The 18,357-nt window shown below is 40.0% G+C and overlaps 1 protein-coding gene across 2 annotated transcripts in view; it reads right to left on the reverse strand.

Moving 5' to 3' along the window:
- LOC126203036 (scavenger receptor class B member 1-like) overlaps positions 1 to 18,357 on the reverse strand; it is a 257,606-nt gene that overhangs the window by 17,329 nt on the left and 221,920 nt on the right. For both annotated transcript variants that reach the window (XM_049937273.1, XM_049937272.1), the window contains exon 8: positions 8,508 to 8,731. In XM_049937273.1, the coding sequence (XP_049793230.1) occupies positions 8,508 to 8,731 (224 nt within the window). The remainder of the gene's footprint in view (positions 1 to 8,507; positions 8,732 to 18,357) is intronic.

The raw sequence follows: 18,357 nt of genomic DNA on the forward strand, positions 1-18,357 counted from the left end.
TAATTTGTGAAACAAGTATTCCAATTTTTGATACTATCAAAAATTTAATAATAACTGTTACTGATGAAATGATAATATGAATGACTTTGGTTGTGCTTGTGTCACAGGAAGGTTAGAAATGAATTAATAAATTTTTCCTATTAAATCAAGAACAAAACTGGCAGTTGTCAATTTAACTAATTTTCTGTTAATGATAAAAATAATTCAGATCTCCCTAACTGCAAAACAGAATTTAATATTAATACTTGTGATTGTTGGTTTTATCCTAATAATTTACGATTCTGATGGAATGGTTTCTCATCATATGATATTAAATCGAATTTTAAACTAATTGATAGTTATACATTAAAACTGTTCAGCCTTATTACAATGAAAAAAGGAAACAATATTTTATCTAGAATAGAACACCCATTTATTTTTTCATCTACATTTGTTCGATTAACTTCATATCAAATGGGTGAACTATTGGAGGACTTATTGTCAACAATGGTAAAATTAAAAACAAAAAGTCAAGTACTTCATCCGTTAGAATTATTTGGGGGATTATTAAAGGATGTTAAAGTAATAATTTGGGAAGGAGATTTAACTGTAATTGTACATGTAATTCAAGAAAATATCAAGTAGCTTCTATTCTTCGACTGACTGGTAATAACAACAATAGTACTCTTCCAAAAAAAGGTAAAATTGTAGTAAAAAGTATTAAAATTCGTGTTCCTGTTGTTAAATATGAATGAGAATATTCGCTTGAACTGGATAAAGAAAGACTGAAAAATGAAAATTTCGAATTTCTTTCTTTGAACTGCAAACAATTTACTGGATTAAATGGGAAAAGAAACTTTAAATTAGATATTACTAATTATTATAATTCTGCTGAATATCATTTGTCTTGCTTTATTTTCGTTGTTTTCCAAAATAATCGACAAAATAATCAATTCAACGATCCTACTTTTTTTGATCACATTAAATTACAAAAATTCATGTTGAAAATCGGAGAGCTGAAGTTTTTCCTTGGGAATAATGCAATCCTGATCCACCTTATAGGTTTCATAGAGCTTACGATGCTGTTAGATATTTTAAATAAATAAACAATTAAATTAGGATGTAAATGTAAATCCATCCAATTTTATTCAAAATTTTGCTATCTGTGTAATAAATATGCATGTTATTGAATTTGTATGAATTTTAGAATTTTTAATATTTAAATTTAATTTTTTGAATATAAAATTTCAATAAATAAATGTATTTTTTAATTATCTGTATATTTTGTTTGCGGATATATAAATTTTTAAATGAGTGAAAATTTAAAACTGAAATCTTGATTTTAAATTTGTTAATTTTGGTAAAAACGCTCATTGAGTCAGAATTGTTATATAGATACTACAGTTTCCGTTTCATGGGAAGCCATACTGGGCTTACATGTTCACGCTTATGCTACGAGAGTTTCTACCTTGGGCAGCTGGTTCGACGAGTCTCTCCCTGATTGACAACGTTTGGATCATTATGGGAAGTAACTGCCAACCAACTCGGAATTTTGACGATGTTTCTCTCCAATGTGACAGAATTTTACGTGATATTCCTCAGGAGGACATCCAAAACTCTTTCAATCAATGCCAAAGTGAAACTATATGTCTTGAATAAAACCAATATTTATAAAATAAACTGTAACTATTGGTTAGGATATACATGTACATCACACCTTCTTATTTCTGTCGCATTCTGATAATTCCTTCTTGGTGTATCTTCGTGCTGCTGAAGTAGTGAACTCCCTTGAGCCTCATACCATCCATCCCTAGAAATTCTTGCTGCTTTTGGGTTCTTCCGAACTGCATTAACTCTGTTTTGTCTTGATTCACCTTTAGTCCAGCCATCTGTGCATAATTGTCCACTTCCTGGTACTTTTATTTGTGTTTTGATTCTCTATGTTTTGATTCCCTCAAGATCTCCAGATGTTGTCTTCTCTCCAGAATCCATGGATCACGTTTTTTCCACCAGAAAAATTTCCCTCCCCTCTCTACCAGTTTGTGCAATTCTCTGCCGGTGAGAAAGAGTTCGCAGAGTGCTGGACAATGGCACTGAGGTTAACAAAATAACTAACTTTTCCCTTACCATGTCAACCAGTTTCTTATCTTCCATGCACATTGTTCTTAAACAGTTATGTGTGACACTCCCATTCTTCAGGTACGCTTTCTCTTCAGCCATCATGATAGACCTCACATCCGAATTTCTAGGAAACTCTTGTCCCGACTTCCTCTTCTGTGCTACCTCTCAACATTAACCAACCAGGAGCCCTCCTACAACTATTTAGACAAGACCCCTTGAAAAACAGCACCCGATTGTCGGCCCATCACTTTTCAAAGAATTCCTGAAGAAATGCATCTCCATCACAGTCCCAAAGAACGCAAATAACTGAGCGTTACGTCCACAGCGTTCCAGAAAGGCGACACATCAGCGGAAAGCCATTTTGAAATTTTTGACCCGATTTTACAATTTGTGGAAATCGAGATTCTGTACTAGTGCAGTTACTCGTCGTGGCATGTTATACTTTGAATAGTGGCCTGTACCCACATTGTACAGGTCGCATTATACAAAACTGTCAGAGTGTAGCTCTTAGGCAATAAGGTCAAACATTACCATAGTTGTAACACTGCATCTGTCGTGAGGAAACACTTTGATTTAACCCCCCCACTTTCTCTTTTGAAAGGTGAGCCGAAACTCTCAGAGATTCCCAAACCAGAAAACTGGCTACTCTGGCTCATCATTGAATCAGCTGAACCACACAAAATGTGACACACAAACTTGCCACCTGACGATAAGGACCAATTAGAAGCAGATAGCTTAATCCTGGTAATCACAGAAGTTACTTATAACAAGTGTTGGTTCATTAACTGGCAGAGATTAGTTATTAATGAAACATGAGCCATGTCATCCAGAAATGGAGTAACACATATCAGTTTGCACCAGTTGATTGATGGATTCTGCGCAGTAAAATGCGTCGATGTGGGAATGTGACAGAATCGAAGAAACGAGCTGTCACTTCCGGATGTAAAAATTATCACAATGAGATTGAAGTAGCCCGATTTGTTACTGCACTTCTCGATTTCATCAAGAGATGCCTTCGTTCACAATCCATAGTTTCGTTTGATGCTGAGTTAGTTTCAAAGCCAACATGAATAGAGAGCTTCATGCAGTGGACATTAGAAGTCGGGTACACTGCAAAAGGCCATTTCTCATACAAAGCTGCACGTATTCAGTGGGCCAACCAATACCGAAAATAGACGGAAACTGACTGAAGGCATGTGGTGTGGTTCGACTAATGATTTCGCCTTTTTTAAAATGATGCAAAGTTTTGTGAACCTTGATGGCTCAGTGAGGCACTTAATATACAGTGTGTGGACAGGGTAGTACAGGCTTGAGGTGGCCCTGTGCTGTCTTGGGGGTGTTTTTCGTACTATGCGACAGCGCGGTCATTTAGGTTGTCGTATTTGTGAAATACGATATTTAGTGGAAACTTGTCAGCGACCAAATGTTGTACATCTTCACAATGAATTTGCTGCAGACACTCCTCTCTTCCAAGACGACAAAATTCATGCTTTAAGAACTGCACACATACGTTCCTTCTTTGACGAACACTCGGACTCAACATCGCTCTTCAACTGGCCCGCTAATTCACCTGATCCTAAAATCACAGAAATTCTCGGGGGCGTTTCACAACAGCGCGTGAGCGGCTTCGTCTGGGTATGACATACCTGAAGTAACTTGTGGACTCTACTCTTTGCTACTGAAGATAGTTGGGTTACACGGTACCAGTGTGATCTCTCCTGGGTGATGGCAAATGTTTTATCTAGTCTCATTACGTTTGTAACTTAACACGCCGGTGGAGTTTGAAACGCCCCAAACGGAATGTATTCACTCAAACGTCTGCCACTTAACTGGTTTTAGCAACTTACGACCAAATTCTACTAAAAGAGACTGGAAATAACCTTCACAGTCAATTAGCTACCTCCTGTATGTTTAAATTTTAGTTCAAAATGTCGGCTATAAATTTTACAAAGACGATGGCGTTTTCTGGAGAACACCTATTGAAAACTAAAGAGCTCAAATAACGCCCGAAATGTAGTTGTTGATGTCATTTGAGGACTGCACAAGAAAGCGCTACCCTGATGCAACGATTGGTTTCCAGTCGCTTCTGATGGTATCTCTTCACTTTTAGCGCCATATGGAAAGCAAGCGACGGGAGCTATTCGCCGCGTCGAATAGCTGGTTATGTGCGCGGATACTAGAAAAGCCTTTCTTATTTCTTAAAAGTGAAATTTCTTATAGTGAGCAATATGTGACTTTTTTCACCTTTTATGTCTCTTTGATTCTTATTCGTTAATTAAGATCACGTCCTTATTGTATGTTATCTGTCCCTTTTTTCTTCTGTTTGATTACTTCGTACTGACTTGTCTCTCCGAACTTTCAACAGATATTGTTCAAATACTCTCTTTATGCATTGAAAATTGAAAATCACTGACATCTTTACAATTCTCAGTACAACAACGGTTATGTGTTTACAGTTTTATTGAATAATGCAGTCAGGTGCTGGAAGTTCTATTACATTGTCTTCTTTCATTTCTTCGTACTGTCTTGTACTTACTTCTTCTTCTTTTCGTTTTGACCATCTGACGGCTACGTTAATTAGCTTTGACTTCGTTCCTTCTGGTCTTTCTCCTTGTCGAGTATACATTCGTTTTCATACCCTGCAAACTTCTTCACTCTTATGTTCATGATACTTTTGTTCTGAATTTGGCTCTGTCCTAGAAACATGTGAAAACTTGATTTTTAGTTTAAAAATGACACTGTCCGGTATCTATCGTTTCTGTGTTCCCATTTCTTGTAGATTCCTTTGTACCTCTTCGATTAAGAGTATTTTGGTTCTTTCGTTCATCAGAAACGGTATTATTTACTGTGTTAAGCCCCGATGGTCTGTTCTAAGGACGTGTCCGAAGAAAATGTTCCGTTTTTTACTTGTTATTGTAGTCGTAAATGTTAATAGTTAGTTTTTATGCCTGCGACATTCTGTTTATTCGTGCTCCCATTGCTTCCGTTTCTGTCAGTGCAGTTTCCATTCATTCTCCCAGGTACTCAAATCCCTCCAACCACTAAATTTGCCTTCCGTCTGCTGTCATCCATGTATGAGCTGCCTTGATGTGTGTCAAATGCTGCGTCTTTTCCGCAGAGACCTGTAGAACTACTTTAGTCGCTTGTTTCTTCAGTTGCGTGCTTTCACTCTCACTAGAACGTTATTCATTGTTTTTCGTTTTATTGTTTAAGAGCTACTCAATTAAGTCTGAATCTTAATATATATAAAACCGAAATATCATTATTTAAAATTCCAGAATTTTTAAGATAATTCCAAAAATTCGAATTTTTTCTAAAACATCACAACATTATAGAACATTGCGCAAATTAGGATGAATCAGTAATAGAATAAAAGTAACTGGGTGACTTTCTGCCACACTAGCAACAAGCAACAGTAGCACACTCCAATTTGCAATCCAAGCCTGCCATAATTTCACTTTGGCTACGCTTTTACTAATTTACTTCATATGACTTGTTCGACTGATGACCATAGATGTTATGTCCCATAGTGCTCAGAGCCATATGACTTGTTCTGAAATATTGCCCACTATTAAATTGTACTTGAATTCCCCATAGCTAATAACGAAATTGATATTTACATAATATTTGAAAACACCTCCTAATAGCAGGCAGAATACTTAGATACATGAATTATGTATACCTTCTACATGATCTAAGCTTGAATTTGTCGCGAAATTTTAATGTTTATGGAAAATCTTCCACAGGAAAAGAGAATATACATAAAAAACTTAACATGTCGCACCTGCGGTAGCCAACCTCCAGATAATATCTAACATATCCATAGTTTTTGAGTTTTTGTACCAACACCTTGCTGAGTCATTTGAAATACATTCATTGGTCAGATACGTTTTCGTGCTTGATGCGGCTGATACATTGCACTAGCGTGAAAAGGATCTGCTTGCAGGGTTTTTAGTATAATTTGCTTTTAAATATGTCTATATCCGGAAATTCTAAAACATAAAATTTAGTAAAAAATGTCCTTTTTGGAATGATTGCATGAGATAATTAGGGTCATTTTGACAGTTGAGAAATTTATCATGTATTCATTCCTGTAATTCTCATTAGAAACTATAGTCTATAGTATTTATCACAGTCATTGGAACCAATAAATTTTTTCATTGAATGTGCAGCAGTTAACTGGTTTCCGGATCGGTAAGCAGGAATCGTTGCTGAATAAATTCTGAAATCATTCTCCTTTTAACGACTACTTAGAAGGGCATAGTCTGCGAAATCTCTGCTAACTTTATAATCTCCAGTCGCCTGTACTGACCAATTAAGTCTCACAGTTAGTGAAAGTGAACTTCATATTTTGAATGCCGCCGAAAGTTATTGCCAAAGCGGAACAGCTGAGAATTGTTTAAAAATGACATATTTGCTTTGAAATTAATATCTCCACCTCATAAATACAGCTGATTTAGCTAACTCTATTGCAGATCATAGTTGGTCTTCAGTTAATGCTTCAGTTATTCATATTTGTTGAAATTATACTCTAGTAAACATACTGTTTTAAAGAAAATACACATAATCCATTACCGCATATTTTCTGCTGCATACCGAACCAACGGGCTTTTATGAAACACGAAAAAGGGAGAGACATACAAAAGCACAGTACCATACAGAAAATGGAGTAATAAATGATGGACACACCACCTCTCAAACTATGTGAACGTTTACTTCTCAAGCGTTGTAGAGAAATTACGACAAAAATTACCAAAATTAAACATAACACCTGTAAATAATTGTACACTAATTGTAAGTACAGTGCTGACATTACCAACACAGCATGACGTCAGTAACACCGTACAAAAATCTAAAAAATAAACAGTGTGGAAGCTTATATGAAGTACCATATTATGTGTTCAACCAATAAAAACAGAGCATACTAGCTATTTTAAGAAACGTAACAAATGAGTCATTCACACAAAAAGCTATCTACACACATCAAAAAAAGTCTTGCATCACCCCAGTTCCCAGACCTCCTGAAGACAGACGTTGACTGTGGATATTGCATCACAGACACAGTCCCTTTGACTGTTCAGAGACGTAACTAAACCTGTCCAAAGATGTAAACAACCACGCATGGGCAGCGCTTATATGACGGAGGGGATCCGACAGCCGTTCAGTTCCAGTCATTCCATCAGGAAGGAGGTACACAAGACAATCGTCTTTGGAGGCAACCTGGTCAGGCTGAACGTCTTAGACACACAGTCCAGCGAGTGCAGCAAGATGGAGGTTGCCTGCTGTTTTGGGGTGGCATTATGTGGGGCCGACGTACGGCGCTGGTGGTCATGGAAGGCGTCGTAACGGCTGTACGATACATGAATGCCATCCTCCGACCGACAGTGGAACCATATCGGCAACATATTCGCGACCCCATCGTGCCCATCTTGTGGATGACTTCCTTCAGGATAACGACATCGCTCGACTAGAGTAGCCAGGATGTTCTCCAGACATGAACCGTATCGAACATGACTGGGATAGGTTGAAAAGAGCTGTTTAAGGACGACGTAACCCATCAACCACTCTGAGGTGTCCACGCCGAATCGCCATTGAGGAGTGTGACAATCTGGACCTTGATGAAGTTGTGGATAGTGGGTCACGACGAATACAGGCATGAATCAGTGCAGGAGGACGTGCTACTGGGTATCAGAGGTACCGGTGTGTACAGAAATCCGGACCACCACCTGTATGGTGGCACAACATGCAATGTGTGATTTTCATGAGCAGTAAAAATGGCGGAAATGAAGTTTATGTTAATCTGATTCCAATTTTCTGTACAGGTTCCGGAACTCCCGGAACCGAGGTGATATAAAACTTTTTTGATGTATTTAAAACACTCAGCAGCTGTGCCTCTGAAAAAGAAAGATGATACAGTAGTCATGAGTCTCAAAAATAAAAGAATAAATTATAAAAAGCAGTAAATAAATTATTGAATCTTCCGGCGAGACATGGTAAAATGGTAAAGCAACAAAATTGTTTCTTCATGCTCTTGACAATGATGAGCACATTCCAGACAAATTCTTTGATCGTGTGACAGGTTCACTGTTTACACCTTGTCTATCCACAAATCCATCAGCATGAACAGTGATTTTGAACAAACTGACAGGGTCACTCTGCATCCAACGTGGGAAGTAGTTAATTATAGACTTGATATCTGCAGAATCAGTAGGGGGCACATACGGAGCACTTTTAAATTTTTTATGTGTATATGCAAAGCGTTGTAGCAATACGTCAGATAATGTACCTACACCAAATATCTGAAATCGCTTCAGTCACTCAACCTTGTATTACTACTGCAGCTCGTATGGAGGGTTATTCAAGTGATAAACGACTAAGGTTTAGTATTAAATATATTTAGCAAGTACCTTGGTAAAATAACTCCTTCGTATGTGCCTCGAGCAGAATTACATTTCAGCAGTTCTGGAACGATGGTGCCATTAGCTGTCTCTACGTACTTTTCACCGTATCCCCAGTTCTCTAAACCAGGAGAACCATTCATCACGTCGATGCTGTAAAGCTTGGGATCTGCTCTCGACGGGTCGTCTGGGTTGGTAAACATGGTAATAGTGTCGTTCATCCGTTGAATCATCTGGAAAATGAAGGAAACAACTTTGCACCATGCTAATAGTATGTTATCAGAGAGATAACTCTTATTAGTTCTCGTGTTCTCCTGTCACAATTACCGTTATCACAAAAAACAATAACAATATGTTCACGAGTGTGTGGCCTTATCTCCGTTCCATCAGCGCACCTACTGCTTCCAACATGGTCTTTTGCCGAAACATTGTGCCGTTGAACATCGAGATCCTGCCGCAGAAACACAACTGATTCAATACCTACATAAGGGGGTCTGTCTTCAACCATTTCAGAACTTCGAGTAACTGTAGTCTATATTAAAGGAACGTGGGAATATGCTCGCTGACTGTTCGCAAAGAACAGAAAGATCCCAAAATTGGTACAAAGTTCTAATCTATTACACAAGAGAGGACACAGACATGATAAAAAGATACAGGCTCGCCAACTTCGTGGTTTACGATATATTCACTGACTGTACCGACACCTGCACGGGAGAAGATTGGATCGAGATAAAAAAAATAGTAAGTTGGTTTAAGAAGTTGAATACATGAGACTGGGGCAATTGCAGATCGCGAACAAAATTACAAAACTGAGCAATGATTATGAAATTCCCCCATGGATTTTGAGGATGTTATGATTTACAATCTGTATTAATAGGAGCGGCCCTACAAATAAATACCATCATAACTAGATAGGAACGACCTACACAATATGTGGATATCGGTGGTCGCCTCCGCGGTATAGGTTCTCGGGCAACACCGAACACAGCACTTATGTCATTCCATAAACACCTTACATTTTACAATTGTTTATTTAAATTCGCGTCATAGTTGCACGTAATATATACTGGTCACTGGTTTCTAACGAAACCATTCGTTATCAAACCAGACTTACAGAATACTACAGTATTAAGAAACATGTAATAAAAATAATATTAGCATGAAGGAACGTACACAGTTTTTAAGAATACAACTAGCATTTATTGATTTAAAGATATCTGCATTAAAAGTGCTTATCAAAGTAATGATCTGATGTCTGTCTTCTTCTTCCCCCCTCTCTGTTCATCTCCTTCTTCAACCCCTCTCTGTCGTTCTCCTGCACTCTATCTGTACACCTCCCCAACCGCAAACCCCTACTTTCGTCCACCTCCTCCGTCCCCTCTCGCTGCCTCTCTCTTCCTCCTCCTATCTCAATAAATCTCCTCCTCTTTCATTTCTCTGTCATCTTTACCTTCCTTCTCTCTATTTCCCCCTCCCTCTTTCTCTGTCGATCTTCTCCTCCGCCCGAAAACTGTGTTCATCTCCTCCTCCCTCCTTTTCTCGTCATGTTATCACGCTCACTCCAATAGAGGTCGGGTGATTTTTATCTCTCACAGCATTTATTTCCAGCTCGTAACTAATATGTGTATATAATTTTGTAGAAATCATTGCAGAGGTTTGGGATGAGCTTACCTGTGGCTTCTTACCCGTGGCTTTGAATTTGGAAATTTGTGGTAAGGTCTTATGGGACCAAACTGCTGAGGTCATCGGTCCCTAAGCCTACACACTACTTAAACTAACTTACGCTAAGGACAAAACACACACCCGTGCCCGAGGGAGGACACTAACCTCCGACGGGGGATGGCTTTGACTGTCTGCACAATTGTCAAATATATTTCTCATGCATTTAATATATTTCACACGTATTTGTGCACACATTTCACCTTAGCTCTAGCGAATTTCGCCTTCCAGTTTCATTTTCACGCGTCTCAGTGTTTATGACGTACTTCTGCACTGTGTGGATCTAGTGATACATGTGGCTACTGTCTGCAAAATGTGCTGTGAACTGACTTATCAGTAAGAAAGTGATAAATTAAAACGTCGTGAGTTTTTCACGACTCTCAGAGCTAATCATGTCTCCTAAACTACGTTTCGTACAAGCAATATTTTGCCAGATACATTCAGTGGCATAAGTGGATACTGACTGCGAAATGTATGACGCGGTATTTTTATCACGTAACAAGTGTTTATGACGTCATATCTCCTGAACTATGTGACGTACAATAATCTAATTTTGCAGGCACATTAAGTATTATTTGTGAGTACTGTCTGCAAAATGTGCCGCGAATACAGTCAGTACTAAAGAAATAATGAATTAAAACGTCAAGCTTCATGCAACAGTTTTACTGAATGAGGAGCGAAAGTGTAGTAACCGATAAACTTTTGTCCTTTCATAATTTTGTTTTCGTAATCTTCAAAATTATGTGTACAATTTGGTGAAAGTCACTAAGTAAGTGCTCTTATTCTCAAATACTGGATTGCTAAAGTAAGTGGTATGTGGGTGTCTGTTCTTTCGGACATGTACAAAAGAACAGACACATTTTGATCCCAGAGCCAATACGAATCAAGACGCAAAGAAAGGGTTAAAATAAGTTGCTAATTAGTATTAATTTAAATAAATGGGAAACTTGAAAGTTTGTGACGGACCGGGGTGCTATTTATTTATTTATTTAGCGTATGGCAAGTACAAATCACGTATACCGGGGTGCTTAAAAGAACAGGCACCAAACGTATAATTAAGGTAAGGACGACGAACTGATCACTTCAGTGCAGATGCACGACACACTCGAACTCTTATGGGAATCGGTGAAATTCCACGAATATTGAGAATAATGGGTAAGGGGCACTACATCAGCAGTGTGTCGATAAGATGAGAATTTGGTTCTGGAGGGAGGCGTGCTGGGGTAGTCCGTGCGTATGTAATGACCACTGTGTCCGAGTGATGCAGTGGTCAGCGCACTGGCCTAGAAAGCGGAAGACCCGGGTTTGGCTCCAGCTCTGGCTCAAGTTTTCCACCTTACTCATTGATTTCAATCAATACCAACTAGCAGCTAATATCGGCCATTTCTTTGTGTCTTAAGGTATGGGAATTCTTGGACCATGGGCTAAACTGGTTTTTATCCCCAATTCCACCCCTCTGATAGGTATGTGGTTCTTAGACCCACACCAGTCCTTTTCAGACAGTGAGCGATACGTGTACCAGGTTTGATTGAAATCCGTCCAGGGTTTTAAGAGGAGATGCGGAACATGCAGGGCACCAATTATTGAACAGTATGAAAAGAAACTTAAATTAGTTACAAACTACGGCGTGCACAAATTTCGTTCAATATGTAAACGTCAGTAAAGTCATGCGGATTTAGCTTATGACATGTTCGATATGCGTGCCATCTTTGACGATGATGTGGGGCGATGATGTGGCGCTGAAGCGCCGGAACATCATGCTGTCGATGACTTCCAGAATGGCTGTTTAAATATCAGTTACTTTGGGGTTATTGCCGTACACCTTGTCTTTAATACAGCCCAACAAAAAGAAGTCGTATGTGTCCAGATATGGAGAATATGGGGGCCAATCGAGGCCTATGCCAGTGGCCTCTGGATACCCCTGAGCCTGAATGCAATCCCCAAAGTGCTTCTCCAGGACATTAAACACTCTCCTGCTTCGATGGGGTCGAGCTTCGTCTATCCTGAACCACATGTTGTCGAAATAAATTTTGTATAACGGGGATGAAATCACCTTCCAAAACCTTCACGTACCGGTCAGTTGTCACCGTCCCATCAAGGGAAATCGCACTGATTATTCTGTGGCTGGACACTGCACGCCACGTCACTCGTTGAGGGTGCAGACACATCTAGATCTCGAAACGCAGATTCTCAGTCATTCAAGTGTGCCACTTTTGCTTATTGACGAACCCATCAGAATGGAGTGGGCTTCGTCGCTGAACCAAACCATAAAGGGCACAGTAATTCCCATCGTACTCCCCCCCCCCCTCTCCCCCGGCCACCAACGACGGAGTTTTTATTTCATATAGCTCAATGACTGTTACCCTGTACATACATACGTATATCCATACTCCAGTTTTATAATTTGTATGGATTCCGTAGGGAAGACCACCGGTAAACTGTATGTGTTCTTGTGACGTAAATTTATCTGTAGGGATTTCATCATCCTGGGCAGCAGCTTGCCCTCATTTGCCGGACTGGAATAGGTATTCAAATAAACTGTGGATTGGAATTTAACTCTCGTAAACTGAATTCTGTCAGTTATTAATATGCGACGTCGACGGCGACCAGAGTAACGCCACTTCGACTGTCAAAATTTTATTGGTAAATTGTCAAAGTAATCGTAACATAGTTCCGGAATTTACTGTCCTTCAGGAAGGTTCTCACACTGAAATTATTTGTGGGACCGAGAGCTCGCTGAAACCCGAAATAGGAAGCTCTGAGTTATTTATAGTCTATAGATTTATTGCAGGGGTTAGAACTTTTTAATACGTTTTCCGAAAACTATGTTGAACAGCTTGTTTGGAAGCCCATGCGCAGTTGATCTTATACCTTGTAGCTACATACATGCCGGATCTTGTCGACCGCGTCAGTGTAGAGACCGTGACTAGTGATCATGATATAATACAGACTATACTTACAAATGTTAATGAATCAGTCAAAACTATCAGGAGACTGTTTCTACTAGAATGAGTAGATAAGCAACTGTTAGTACCTCAGTCAGACAATTAACTGGCATAATTTGCTATGTAAACGTAGAGGAATTAGTGCAATGTTTAGACAGACTGTAAATCAGTCCAACTAAAAATCAGCCAGAGTTGCGAATTTCACTTTCTTGATGAGCTCGATGACTAGTTTCAGACTGGGCCCCATTTTCCCATCATCGTAACATAGTCAAAAACGATATTCCCGAAAATGCAAAAACCATGTCGAAATGTGCAAACGAACTGTTACAGCGCATACAGATTGTAAATCGTACTCTGGAGGAGTATGTGCCAAATAAGCGAGTTAAAAACGGAGAACAACCATCGTTGGTTAACAACGAATTCTTAAAATGCTGAGGAAGCAACTTCAAGAGAGAACGCGCACATGAAGAGAGGCAAGGTTAGTAGAGATTCGTGCATCCGTGAAAAGTTATATGCATGAAACGTACGACTACAACCATCATGCAATAGAAAAAGAACTGGGCGAGAACCCGAGAAAATTCAGGTCACAAAGTGGGTCTAAGGCTCCCATCCAGACGCCTTCGGACAGTCTGGTGTGGCAATAGAAAGTAGCTTAAGATTTAAGTTTCGCGTTTAAGAAATCGTTCAAGCAGGAAAATTGTATAAACCTACCAACCATCGCACAGTGTCCCGGATGGACGACTATGTACTACACTGAGATGACAGAAGTTTATCATGTGCTTTTGAACGCCATAGTAGAGCAAATCGACGTGGCATGGACTCCGGTCGTTTGAAGTCCCCTGCAGAAATGCTACCTCCACAGCCGTCCGTAATTGCGGAACAGTTGTCGGAGCAGAAATTTGTGCACGAGCTGACCTCTCTATTATGACGCATGAATGTTGGATGGGATTCATGTCTGGCGATCTGGATGTCCAGAATGTTCTTCAAACCAGTGATATGGTGCATTGTCATTCATAAAAATTATTTGTTTGGGTGCATGAATTCCAAGAATGGCTGCAAATAGCCTCCAAGTCCAGTTAATTACCGGTTCACTTGGACCAGAGGACACAGTAAATTCCATATAAACACATTACACGCCATAATGAAGTTACCACCATTTGCAATGTGCCTTGTTGACAACTTGGGCCAATGGATTCCAGGGGTCTGCGTCGAACGCGAATCCTACCATCAGCGCTTACCAACTAGATTTTGGACTCATCTGACCAGACTACGGTTTTACAGTCGTCGATCAGTTCGCCAGCCCAGGAGACGCGCCGCAGGTGTTGTAGTGCTCTTGGCAAAGGCACTCAAATCAGTTGCCATAGCCCATTAACGCCGAATTTCACCACACTGTCCAGATGTATACTTTCCTCCACGTCTCACACTGATTTTTTCGGTAATTTTACGCAATACTGCTTGTCTTTTAGCGCTGACAACCCAACGCAAACGCCGCAGCTGTTACTAGTTAAGTGAAGGCCGTCGGGCACTCATTGACAGATAGTACTTGAAATTACGTATTCTCGCCACAATCTAGAATGCCGTAGAATTCCCCAACGATTTCTCCAAGTAATGTCCCAAACACTAGTTCCAACCACTATTTCGCGTTCAAAGTCCGTTATACCTCGTCAAACGGACATAACCACACCCGGGAATTTACCCGTGGTCTAGAGTAGCCGGCACGGTAGCTCATCGTGCTCGGACAGAGGGTTTAGCAACTCTCTTTAATAAAAGAACCGAGTGAACGGATCAGCGAACAACCTGAACGAGTGCCATCGGACGTCCGCCACGAACAAAGTCAACAAACAATATAGAACAAAATGAAACAAAAAAAGGGGGTAGCGTCTTTGATTGGTAATCAAAACGTTATCGGTCCCGGATTCGAAATCCATCACCGCTTAAATTTTGGTTAATAATCAGTATTGGTCGAAGACTTCCTGCATAAGAAGTCGCTCTCACTCTGCCAACGGATTTGTCAAAGATGGCGGAGTAGCGAACAGAGGTTCAGCGCTCTCTCTTGTCCTAGGGGCGAAACTGCCCCCAAAGTCGGAAGAATCAGTAATCTACGGCATGAGGATACAGAAGGCAGTGGCAATCACTGCATTAAAGACACGTAACGTGTATCCACAGGACATGTGGCCTGTAAATGAAAAAGTGTCATGATGTTATCTCAATTGGCAAAAGATTCCGGAATAGTCCGCATTCGGATGTCCGGGAAGGGAATGCCAAGGGGATGTGGCACGAGAAAAAGATTGAATAGGCAACGAAAGGATAACGTTTTACGAGTCGGGTATGGAATGTAAGAAACTTGAATGTGGTAGGGAACCTTGAAAATCTGAAAAGGAAAATACAAAGGCTCAGTCTAAATATAGGAGGGGTCAGTGAAGTGAAATGAAAAGAAGACAATGATTTCTGGTCAGATGAGTATAGGGTAATATCAGCAGCATCAGAAATTGGTATAAGGGGATTAGGATTCGTTGTGAATAAGGAGGTACCGCAGAGAGTGTGTACTGTGACCAGTTCAGTGACAGGGTGGTTCTTATCAGAATTGATTGCGAAGCAACACCAAGAATGATAATTCAGGTATACTTGCCGACGTCGAAAGGTGAAGATGAGGAGGTAGATAAAGTATATGAGGATATTCAAAATGTAATAAAATACGCAAAGGGAAATGGAAATCTAATAGTCAAGGGGGACTGGAATGCAGTTGTAGGGGAAGGAGTAGAAGAAAAGGTTACAGGACAATAGGGGTTGAGACAAGGAATGAGAGAGGAAAAACGAATTGAGTTCTGTAATATATTTAAGCTAGTAATCGCGAATAATCTGATCGGGAATCGCTGGAGGAGGAGGTATACTTGGAAAAGGCCGGGTGTTAGGGGAAGATTTCAGTTAGATTACATCATACTCAGACAGAGAATCCGAACTCAGATACTGGATTGTAAGCCGTACCCCAGATATAGAATCAGATCACAATGTAGTAGTGATGAAGAGTAGGCTGCAGTTGAAGAGATTAGTTAGGAAGAATCAATAACTGAGGTACAGAAGTATTAAGGATTGACGAGACACGCTTGAAGTTCTCTGAGGGTATGGATACTGCAATGAGGAATAGCTCAGTAGGCAGTACAATTGAAGAGGAATCGACATCTTTATAAAGTACCATCACCGTAGCTGGGAAGGAAGACATAGGTACAAAGAAGGTAGCTGCGGAGAAACATTGGGTAACAGAAGAAATACTTCAGTTGATCGATGAAGGTAGGAAGTAAAAAAATGTTCCTGGAAACTCAGGAATACAGAAATACAAGTCGCCGAGGAATGAAATAAATAGGAAGTGCAGGAAAGTTCAGATTGCAAGGGATGTAAGACAGGGTACATGTCTTTCGCCCCTACTGTTCAATCTGTACATCAAAGAAGCAATTATGGAAATAAAAGAAAGGTTCAGGAGTGAAATTAAAATTCAAGGGATATGATTCGCTGATGACATTGCCGTCCTGAGTGAAAGTGGAGACTTGTTATATGATCTGCTGAGTGGAATGAACAGACTAATGACTACAGAATATGGATTGAAAGTAAATAGAAGAAGGACGGAAGCACTGAGAAGTAGCAGAAATGAGAAAAGCGAGAAACTTAACATCATGATTGATGGTCATGAAGTAGATGAAGTTAAGGAACTCTACCAACTAGGCTGTAAAGTAGCCAGTGACGGTGTGAGCAAGGAGGATATCAAAAGCAGACAAGTCCTGGCAAAAAAGGGCATTTCTGGGCAAGAGAAGTCTACTAGCATCAAACATACGCGTTAAATTGAGGACGAAATTTCTGAGAATGCTCGCGTTTTAGCTGTGTCATGTTTCAGATCTATTTTTCGCGCCGATTATGATAAAGCAAGTATGTGAGCTTTTATGTTCTTGATGGCAGTGCGCAGTATTTGTTTGCGCTTGCACTTAGATGTATACTGAACTTCGTCAGCGTATACGTGATGTTTGCAGTGGGAAATAATAGTCGACACCTCAACCACATATGATGAGAAAAGTAATACACCCTATACTGACCCTTGCGGTACTTCTAACACTACTTTCTTTCGTTGTGACTTTTTTTCTAATCATTATACACTGTTGGTGGGATATAAGGTATGAGTGGAATCACTGTACAGCACTTAAAGTAAATTTTTGACTTTTGAGTTCATCATGTAGAATATCGAAGCCGACAGTGTCGAAAGCTTTGCTGAGATCCAAAACGCAGACAGTAGTCGCCTCTTGTTTGTCCATAGCTTTTTTGAGCTCGTCAGTCACTTTTATAAAAGCAGTCATCATACTGCGGTTTCTTCGGAAACCGGACTGGTACTCATCCAGAAGTTTATGTTCGTAACTGAGAACGTGATCGTAAATTACATATTCTAAAGCCTTAGACAATTCTGTAAGAATGCAAATGTGCCTGTAAAGGTTCTTTGGAAGATTCCTTTTTGGGAGAGGTTTCGTGGGTCCCTTTTTCCAGGACACTGGGAAGATGCTGGAGGTCAGAGATTAGTCAAAAATGTCCTTCATCATGATCATTTGTATTGTAATATTCTCGTATCCTGCAGCTGTCGAACGAATTCGCGCAGTTGACTTCTTGACTGTGTTAAGGCACTGGCTGCAGAAAAAAATCTTTCGTTGGTACCGAACACAGATGATTTAAGGGAATCGATTGTTTGCGTCCTTGTACGTTGGTCAAGTAGAGATGCTCAATAGGAGCTAGAGGCGCAGCTGAAGATTGAGATTTGCCTATTCGTAGCCTGTAGAAGTCCTCAGTTAACGAATGGGTTCACCTGAGTTTGATATATCTCATAGATTGACTAACTCGGTTGCGCAGTCGCTTGCAGGCAAGATCAGTCTCGTAGGTCGGGAGTCGTTTATATATTCTCCGTGCAGCGTCTGTGATACTCGAAAGGTGTCGGTCGGGAGTCGTTTATATATTCTCCGTGCAGCGTCTGTGATACTCGAAAGGTGTCTGATATAATCGATAAGCCATGGTGCACATTGTCTCCTGTCTCTTACAGTTTCTATCGGACCGTGTTTATCCTACAAATTATTGGGTCTCGCAGTCAAGTTAGACATTACAGACATAGCTGAAATCTCAGACATATTCAAGAACTTAAAATCTCTAAAATTGAGCACTTGCGGTTT

The sequence above is a fragment of the Schistocerca nitens genome, chromosome 9 (genome assembly GCF_023898315.1).
Source record: "Schistocerca nitens isolate TAMUIC-IGC-003100 chromosome 9, iqSchNite1.1, whole genome shotgun sequence".
NCBI classification, from domain to species: domain Eukaryota; kingdom Metazoa; phylum Arthropoda; class Insecta; order Orthoptera; family Acrididae; genus Schistocerca; species Schistocerca nitens.